This window comes from Chlorocebus sabaeus, chromosome 12 (genome assembly GCF_047675955.1).
Source record: "Chlorocebus sabaeus isolate Y175 chromosome 12, mChlSab1.0.hap1, whole genome shotgun sequence".
Taxonomy (NCBI): Eukaryota; Metazoa; Chordata; class Mammalia; order Primates; family Cercopithecidae; genus Chlorocebus; species Chlorocebus sabaeus.
This window is the reverse complement of record NC_132915.1, coordinates 48,404,898-48,414,998: the sequence shown is the minus strand read 5'-3', so window position 1 is coordinate 48,414,998 and position 10,101 is coordinate 48,404,898. Positions and strand designations below refer to the sequence as shown.

Below are 10,101 nucleotides of genomic sequence, written 5' to 3'. Positions count from 1 at the left end.
TATTGAAATAAGTAGATCTTTCCCCTGGCAGGCCATCCCCATCCTGAAGAGATTAACTGAGAATCCAATACTTGCTCTGTCACCCATGCTGGAGTACAGTGGCATGGCATGTGATCTCAGCTCACTGCAACCTCTGCCTCCCGGGTTCAAGCAATTCTCCTGCCTCAGCCTCCCAAGTAGCTGGGACTACAGGCGTCTGCCACCATGCCTGGCTAATTTTTGTTTTTATAGCAGAGATTGGGTTTCACTGTGTTGGCCAGGCTAGTCTTGAACTCCTGACCTCAGGTGATCTGCCCACCTTGGCCGCTCAAAATGCTGGATTACAGGTGCGAGCCACTGTGTCTAGCGTAAATTTTTTTTTTTTTTTTTTTTGAGACAGGGTCTTGCACTGTTGCCCAGGCTGGCATGCAGTGGCATGATGTGGGCTCACTGCAACCTCTGCCTCCTGGGCTGAAACAATCCACAGCCTCAGCCTCCCAAAGTGTTGGGATTACAGGTATGAGCCACCATACCCAGCTTCTAGTACTTTTGGGTGGCCACCTATGAGACTTCATACTAACCCTGGTGTCCACAACCACTTATCTTGATAGACACTTTTCTATAGATTCTAGGTCTTTAGATAGTAACTTGACTCTTTCAACCAATAGCAATCAGAAAATCTTTGTTGTTGTTGTTGTTTTTTGTTTTGAGACAGTCTCACCGAATCGCCCAGGCTGGAATTCAGTGGTGCGATCTCAGGTTCCTGCAACCTCGGCCTCTCGAGTTTAAGCGATTCTCCTGCCTCAGCCTCCTGAGTAGTTGGGATTACAGGTGCGCACCACCACGCCTGGCTAATGTTTGTATTTTTAGTAGAGACGGGGTTTCACCATGTTGACCAAGCTGGTCTCAAACTCCTGACTTCAAGTGCCTCGGCCTCCCAAAGTGTTGGGATTACAGGCATGAGGCACCATGCCCGCGCCAATCAGAAAATCTTTGAGTCCACCTATGACCTGAATCCTCCACTTTGAGTTGCCTCACCTTTCTGTACAGAACCAATGTATACCTTACATGTATTGATCGATGTCTTATGTCTCCCTAAAACCGAGCTATAGCCCCACCATCTGGGGCATATGTTCTCAGGAACTCTTGAGACTGTGCCTCAGGCCATGGTCACTCATATTTGGCTCAGAATAAACTTCTTTAAATATTTTGTTAGAGGAACCCCTGCTTTCCAGGCCTCTGGTTTAATAAAACATGACTCAAGTGACTCCATCTTAAACTAGCTAGGCACTTACAAGGCTCCTATAAAATTAATGCTTATGGTCTAAAAACAGCCACATTCTAAGCTTGCCACCAATTATAATTACAGAATATTTATGGCCATACAGGACATCTCCCACTAAGCCTGCAGAATGTCCAGATGCTCTAAAGAGCAGCCCACTTAAAGATGATGTTAATGAGCAAGCATAGGTTGAAAGATTAATGGTCTCTGAAAGCACAATAGCCCCACCTTTAGTGAGCACATCTGCGCATTCCAAGTTTAATTACAGCTCTTTATAGTTTCTCATAAGTAGAGACAGTAACAAAGGACCGTGTGTTCCTCCGCCTCCTTTCTGAGGTTGCTCCGCTCTTCAACGGAGTAGTTTCCAATAAACTTCCTTCCTTCATTGTGCTCTGTGATTCACCTCAAATTATTTCCCACACAAGATCCAAGAACCTTCTCTTTGGGTCTGGATCAAGACTCTGTTTTTACCGGTAACAATTTTACAGAGTTTGACTCTTTGTTGTACAGGAGTCAGAGATTTTTTCTGTTGCTGTTCTTTTGCTTGGAGAAGGGTCTTGCTCTGTCACTAGGCTGAATGAAGTGCAATCGTGCAATCACAGCTCACTGCAGCCTCAGCTTCCCAGGGCCCACATGATTTTCCCACCTCAGCCTCCTGCGCAACTGGACCACAGGCTGCACCACCAGAATGGAATCAGAGATCTTACAATGACCTCCACAGTGAAAAGCTATGCATAAACTTCAAAAAGTGGTTTTAGGCTGGGCGCGGTGGCTCATTCCTTGGGAGGCCAAGGTGGATAGATCGCTTGAGCCCAGGAGTTCGAGCCCAGCCTGGGCAACTTGGTGGGTTCTCTCTCTCTCTCTCCTCTCACTCTTTTTTTTTTTTTTGAGACAGAGTCTCACTTTGTCGCCCAGGCTGAAGTGCAGTGGCAGGATCTTGGCTCAATGCAACGTCTGCCTCCTGGGTTCAAGCGATTCTTCTGCCTCAGCCTACCGAGTAGCTGAGCTGGGATTACAGTCATGCGCTATCACGCCCGGCTAATTTTGTATTTTTAGTAGAGACCGGGTTTCTCCATGTTGGTGAGGCTGGTCTTGAACTCCCCGCCTCAAGTGATCCACCCACCTTGGCCTCCCAAAGTGCTGGGATTATAGGCTTGAGCCACCGTGCCTGGCCTCTTTTTATTAAGGTGGTTTTAGTGAGGCAGGAGGCAATAATTGCCAGAGGTAGCAATGAGACTTAAAAGCAGGTTACCTAATCCATTTCGAGGCCCTGTTGTCTATGGGGTTTGTGGTAGGCAACAGCCGACAGTTAAGAGAACTGCAGGCGGCCGGGCGCAGTGGCTCACGCCTGTAATCCCAACACTTTGGGAGGCCGAGGACGGCGGATAATCTGATGTTAGGAGTTCGACACCAGCCTGGTCAACATGGTGAAACTGTCTCTATTGTGCTTTCAGAGACCATTAAAAATACAAAAAATTAGCCGGGCGTGGTGGTGGACGCCTGTTAATCCCAGCTACTCTGGAGGTTGAGGCAGTACAAATGCTTGAACCCGGAGGGCGGAGGTTGCAGTGAGCCGAAATCTCGTCACTGCACCCCAACTTGAGCAACAAGAGCGAAACTCCCGTCTCAAAAAAAAAAAAAGACTGCAGGGGGAGTAGAGAGCCAGATTTCATTTAAAGCAGGCAAAAAAGCATCTAGCATTTGAGGGCATAGATTTCGCTAATGACAGAAATGAGGCTCAGAGATTACGTGACTTGATCAGAGTCACAGTAAGCATAGCGGAGGATGGAACCAATGCTTCTTCTCTCTACACCGAGGCACAGTGCTCCATTTATGGCTTTTATGTGACGTAACAACTAGCATACACAAGCAAATGGACCCCACGCACCAACAATCAGAAAAACCCGAAGACCCGAGGATCTGGGCAAGATAGCCGTTACGCAAGCGCAGAACAAGTCGCTGGCCGCGCAATGCCGCGTGGGTCTTGTAGTTTCTTGGCTGGGCATGACCGGAAGGGAGGAGAGAAGGGCGCATGGCATGGCGGGAGATATAGTCCTTCCGGGAAGTCCCTCCTCCTTTGGAAGACTGGCGGCGCAGGCGCATACTGCTCTTCCTTAAGGGCGGGAGTCTCGGTTTGTGGTGGCTTTGCTGAGACAGTTGTGGCCGCACTACCGTTAGAAGCTCAGTTTCCCGGAGGCTGTAAGTCCCTTTGAGGCGAAATGGCTCGGGGCGAGAAAGGAGCAGACTTCGGCAATGGAAGGACGGCCGCGACCTCAGGCTGACCGTAGGGAGGGATCTTGAGGGCCCTCCGAGTCCCCTGGGTTTGCGCTTTCTTTCTTCGCAGCCGCCGTGCCTACCGCGAGGATGAGCTCGGCTTCGGTCACCGCTTTCGAGAAGGAGCATCTCTGGATGTATCTGCAGGCGCTCGGCTTCGAGCCAGGCCCGGCAACCATTGCCTGCGGAAAGATCGTGTCGCACACGCACCTCGGAGTGTAAGGAGGCCGGGGCCGGCGGGGCGAGGGAGCCTGAGCCGGGGAACCCCGGGGGCCTCGCCCTTTTGTATACCCCGGAGGTTGATTAATAAGAATTGGTTGAGCGGTTACTCTGTGCCAGGCATTGACTCCAAAGTTCCTACTCCCAGTTGCTGCCAGCCTAGTGGCAGAGGCAGACAGTAAATAATTGAAGAGTGCCGGAAGCGATCTGTAGGCGAGTGCAGAGTCTGCAGATGGGCAGAGTGCAAAACTGGAGGGACAGCTTAATTCTGCCTAGGTGGTGGAGGGGTGGTCTGTGGAGTAGTGGGAGGGATGGCGGGTAGTAGTGGAAGAGCAGGGGAATGTTAGGTACAAAATGCCTTTTGAACTCAAGGGAGCCTTTGAAGGTGGTTGTTTAACTTTATAATTTTTAATTTTTGGATTAGTAAGGCATGCTGGAGTTAGCATAAAACAACGGAGAAGGTATTAAAAACTAATACCCTTTTAATGAAAAGTATGGAAAGTAAAAGCCCCTTCCCTACTTTTTCCACTTCTGTTAAGGTTATGGATCCCTCCTAATAACCCACTGTAAATAACTCTGTTTATATTTCTGTGTTTTATCACCTTTAGCCAGTATCTCTGTTTCATCATTCCCACTGTAGGCCAAGGGGAATTTGGGATAGATACATTGGCCATCTTCTATTCTCCTCAATCTGTTTGATTTTTGTAAATTACATATTTTCAGTTCTTCTAGAGGCTTTTTTTTTTTGAAACGGAGTCTCGCTCTGTCGCCCAGGCTGGAGTGCAGTGGCGCGATCTCGGCTCACTGCAACCTCCGCCTCCCGGGTTCAAGTGATTTCTGCCTCAGCCTCCTGAGTAGCTGGGACTACAGGCGCCCGCCACCATGTCCGGCAAATTTTTGTATTTTTAGTAAGAGACATGAGTTTCACTACATTGGCCAGGCTGGTCTCGAACTTCTGATCTCATGATCCGCCGGCCTCGGCCTCCCAAAGTGCCAGGATTATAGGCTTGAGCCACCACGCCTGACTGTGGCTGTGGTTTTTTCCTTGTTTTTGTTTTTGTTTTTTTTTTGAGTCGGAGTCTGGCTCTGTCGCCCAGGCTGGAGCGTAGTAGCACAATCTTGGCTCACTGCAACCTCCTCCTCCTGTGTTCAAGCGATTCTTGTGCTTCAGCCTCCGTACTAGCTGGGATTACAGGTGCCCGCCACTGCGCCCGGCTAATTTTTGTGTTTTTGGTAGAGACGGGGTTTTGCCATGTTGGTCAAGCTGGTCTCAAACTCCTGACCTCAGGTGATCCACCCGCCTCGGCCTCCCAAAGTATTGGGATTACAGGCATGAGGCACCGCGCCCAGCGACCTGTATTTCTTGATTCATCAATCTCTTTTGATTCCTACCATAATTTCACAATGAACCGAGCTATTATAAGATTTCTTTCCTCCTCCTCTGCCTTCCCCCTCTTGACTTGTTTTGGCTGTATTTTTTCTGTCAAGATTTACAACTGTAATTAAGTTTTGTTTGGTAATTATTTTTGAGAAGTTACTATTAATGTGTGTAGCGGCCTGTCTAGCAGTCTTTTCTAAAAATCGAGTACCGCCTGGCGTGGTGGCTCGTGCCTGTAATCCTAGCACTTTGGGAGGCTGAGGAGGCAGATTGCCTGAGCTCAGGAGTTCGGAAACAGCCTGGGCAACACGGTGTAACCCCATCTCTACTAAAATACAAAAAAATTAGCCGGGTTTGGCAGCGTGCGCCTGTAGTCCCAGGTACTGGTGAGGCTGAGGCAGGAGAATGGCTTGAGTCCAGGAGGTGGAGGTTGCAGTGAGCCTAGATCGTACCACTGCACTCCAGCCTGGGTGACAGAGGGAGACTCAGTCTCCAGGAAAAAAAAAAAATTGATTACAAGCATATAGCATTTATCAGGTTCATGTATTATTTGTTTCACATGATTTGATGGCCCATAGCACAGTCACATTTTCTCTATACTGGTGGAGAAGTCTGAAGCTTTTCCAGAGTTCCACTGAGAATGGCCCTCATTGTCACTGCATCATTCTCTCCAGTGTTTTGGCAATTTTAGTTTTTTTTTTTTTTTTTTTTTGGGACAGATTGTGCTGTGTCTCCCAGGCTGGAGTGCAATGTCACAATCTTGGTTCACTGCAACCTCCGCCTCCCGGGTTCAAGCAATTCTCCTGCCTCAGCCTCCTGAGTAGCTGAGATTACAGGCACCTGCCACAGTGCCCAGCTAATTTTTGTATTTTTTTTCTTTTTTTTTAAATTTATTTTTTATTATTATTATACTTTAAGTTCTAGGGTACATGTGCATAACGTGCAGGTTTGTTACATATGTATACTTGTGCCATGTTGGTGTGCTGCACCCATCAACTCGTCATTTACATCAGGTATAACTCCCAATGCAATCCCTCCCCCCTCCCCCCTCCCCCCTCCACATGATAGGCCCTGGTGTGTGATGTCCCCCTTCCCGAGTCCAAGTGATCTCATTGTTCAGTTCTCACCTATGAGTGAGAACATGCGGTGTTTGGTTTTCTGTTCCTGTGATAGTTTGCTAAGAATGATGGTCTCCAGCCGCATCCATGTCCCTACAAAGGACACAAACTCATCCTTTTTTATGGCTGCATAGTATTCCATGGTGTATATGTGCCACCTTTTCTTAATCCAGTCTGTCACTGATGGACATTTGGGTTGATTCCAAGTCTTTGCTATTGTGAATAGTGCCGCAATAAACATACGTGTGCATGTGTCTTTATAGCAGCATGATTTATAATCCTTTGGGTATATACCCAGTAATGGGATAGCTGGGTCATATGGTACTTCTAGTTCTAGATCCTTGAGGAATCACCATACTGTTTTCCATAATGGTTGAACTAGTTTACAATCCCACCAACAGTGTAAAAGTGTTCCTATTTCTCCACATCCTCTCCAGCACCTGTTGTTTCCTGACGTTTTAATGATCGCCATTCTAACTGGTGTGAGATGGTATCTCATTGTGGTTTTGATTTGCATTTCTCTGATGGCCAGTGATGATGAGCATTTTTTCATGTATCTGTTGGCTGTATGAATGTCTTCTTTTGAGAAATGTCTGTTCATATCCTTTGCCCACTTTTTGATGGGGTTGTTTGTTTTTTTCTTGTAAATTTGTTTGAGTTCTTTGTAGGTTCTGGATATTAGCCCTTTGTCAGATGAGTAGATTGCAAAAATTTTCTCCCATTCTGTAGGTTGCCTGTTCACTCTGATGGTAGTTTCTTTTGCTGTGCAGGAGCTCTTTAGTTTAATTAGATCCCATTTGTCAATTTTGGCTTTTGCTGCCGTTGCTTTTGGTGTTTTAGACATGAAGTCTTTACCCATGCCTATGTCCTGAATGGTACTACCTAGGTTTTAATTTTTGTATTTTTTAGTAGAGACGGGGTTTTGCCACATTGGCCAGGCTGTACTACTTTGCATTCTACCAACAAGGTACAAGCATTCCCTCTTCTCTGCAGGATTCACCATCTTGTAACACATGTGGCCTTTAAATGCTTTATTTTATTTTATTTTGTTTTTTTGAGGCAGAGTCTCGCTGTGTCGTCCAGGCTGGAGTGCAGTGGCATTATCTCAGCTCACTGCAAGCTCTGCCTCCTGGGTTCACGCCATTCTTCTACCTCAGCCTCCCAAGTAGCTGGGACTACAGGTGCCTGCCACCACACTCGGCTAATTTTTTTTGTATTTTTTTAGTAAAGACGGGGTTACACTATGTTAGCTAGGATTGTCTCAATCTCCCGACCTCATGATCCACCTGCCTCGACCTCCCAAAGTGCTGGGATTACAGGTGTGAGCTACCGCACCCGGCTCTTTAAATGCTTTAAACATGGATGTGGCATCAAATTTACTTTTTTGTTTTTATTTTTTGAGATAATCTGGCTCTGTCTTCCAGGCTGGAGTGCAGTGGCCTGAATGTGGCTCACTGCAGCCTCCATCTCCTGGGCTCAAGTGATCCTTCCACTTCAGCCTCCCAAGTAGCTGGAATTATAGGTGCCTGCTGCCACGCCTGGCTAATTTTAATTCTTTTTTTTTTTTTTTGAGATGGAGTCTTGCTCTGTTGCCCAGGCTGGAGTGCCGTTGTGTGATCTCGGCTCACTGCAACCCCTGCCTCCCTGGTTCAAGCAATTCTCTGCCTCAGCCTCCCGAGTAGCTGGGAATACAGCCACCTGCCACCATGCCTGGCTAATTTTTTTGTATTTTTAGTAGAAACAGGGTTTCACCATCTTGGCCAGGCTGATCTTGAACCCCTGACCTCATGATCCACCTGCCTTGGCCTCCTAAAGTGCTGGGATTACAGGCATGAGCCACCACGCCCGGCTGGCTAATTTTAATTCTATTCTTTTTGTGGAGATAGGTTTTCACTGTGTTGCCTAGGCTGATCTTGACCTTCTGGGCTCAAGTGGTCCTCCCACCTCGGCCTCCCAAAGTGCTGGGATTACAGGCATGAGCCACTGCACCCTGCCAAATTTGCTTTTAAAATTGTTCGATGCACCTGTAAATCCAGCTGCTCAGAAGGCTGAGGTGGGAGATTGCTTGAGGCCAGAAGTTTGAGACCAGCCTGGGCAACATAGTGAGACCCTGTCTCTTAAAAAAGCAATTAGGCTAGACTTGGTGGTTCACACCTGTTATCCCAGTGCTTTGGGAGGGCAAGGTGGGAGTATTGCTTGAGCCCAGGAGTTTGAGGCTACAGCGAGCTATGATGGTAGCACTGCACTCCAGCCTGGGTAACAAGAGTGAGACCCTGTCTCTTAAAAACAAAAAAGAAAAAAACCCATTATTTTTTATTCACTTATATTTTGTACATATACATACGTTCTCTTTGGTTTGCAGTTTATGAGTTTTTTTTTTTTCTATGAGCCTGAAGTGGTATGACCACTTTTCTTTCTTTCTTTCTTTTTTTTTTTGAGATGGAGTTTTGCTCTTGTTGCCTAGGCCGGAGTGCAGTGGCATGATCTCGGCTCACTGCAACCTCTGCCTCCTGGGTTCAAGAGATTCTGCTTCCTTAGCCTCCGGAGTAGCTGGGATTACAGGCTTGCACCACCATGCCCCGCTAATTTTGTATTTTTAGTAGAGACGGGGTTTCTCCGTGTTGGTCAGGTTGGTCTCGAACTCCCGACCTCAGGTGATCCACCCGCCTCAGCCTCCCAGAGTGCTGGGATTATAGGCATGAGCCACCAGGCCCGGCTCCACTTTTTTAAAATGTTAAACATATGCTTAATATATGACTCAGCAATCCATTCCAAGGTATTTGCCCAAAAGGTTTGCAGTTTGGAAAAATCATATGGTTGCATTACAGAGAATGGATAGAAGCGGAAGAAGGGCTTTGCAGTTAGTTATCTAGGCCTGAACTAAAGTGGCAGTAGGAATAAAAAGAGGTGATTCATTTATTTGTTCATTCAACAAATATTTATTGACCACAGTATTGGACCTGGCTATACAGCGATGAACAGAATAGATATAAATTTTCCCTTACAGAATTTTTTTTTTTTTTTTTTTTTTTTTTGAGACGAAGTCTTGCTCTGTCGCCAGGCTGGAGTGCAGTGGTGCGATCTTGGCTCACTGCAACCTCTGCCTCCTGGGTTCAAGCGATTCTCCTGCCTCAGCCTCCTGAGTAGCTGGGATTACAGGTGCATGCCACCACACCTGGCTAATTTTTGTATTTTTAGTAGACATTGGGTTTCACCATGTTGGCCAGGATGGTCTCGATCTCTTGACCTCTTGATCTACCTGCCTTGGCCCCCCAAAGTGCTGGGATTACAGGTGTGAGCCACTGCACCCGCCCCCTTACAGTATTTTAGTCTAGTGAAGGAACAAACGTTCAACAAATATCTTTTTTTTTTTTTTTTTTGAGACGGAGTTTCGCTCTGTCACCCAGGCTGGAGTGCAGTGGCCGGATCTCAGCTCACTGCAAGCTCCGCCTCCCGGGTTTACGCCATTCTCCTGCCTGAGCCTCCCGAATAGCTGGGATTACAGGCGCCCGCAACCTCGCCCGGCTAGTTTTTTGTATTTTTTTAGTAGAGATGGGGTTTCACCGTGTTCGCCAGGATGGTCTCGATCTCCTGACCTCATGATCTGCCCGCCTCGGCCTCCCAAAGTGCTGGGATTACAGGCTTGAGCCACCGCGCCCGGCCTTCAACAAATATCTTATTACAAATTATAGTAAGTGTCAAAGAGAAGAGAACAAGGTATTTTATGAAAAAACAACAGGTTTGAGAGATGGTAGGGAAGTAGGATAGATGGAACTTCATTTGTGTTACTTGAAGAGTAGAGACATTCTAAGGACAAAAGTGTTGTTTGACAAATGGATAGGCATAGGAAC

At 47.1% G+C, this 10,101-nt stretch overlaps 1 protein-coding gene across 3 annotated transcripts in view; it reads left to right on the top strand.

Moving 5' to 3' along the window:
- Positions 1-3,346: 3,346 nt before the first annotated feature.
- The window catches only part of HAUS6 (HAUS augmin like complex subunit 6), a 55,132-nt gene continuing 48,377 nt past the window's right edge, over positions 3,347-10,101 (top strand). The window contains exon 1 of one of the 3 annotated variants that reach the window (XM_073021635.1): positions 3,347-3,753. In XM_073021635.1, coding sequence (XP_072877736.1) covers positions 3,626-3,753 — 128 coding nt within the window. In that variant the 5' untranslated portion in view covers positions 3,347-3,625. The remainder of the gene's footprint in view (positions 3,754-10,101) is intronic. The other 2 variants (XM_073021637.1, XM_073021636.1) reach the window with 2 other exon arrangements.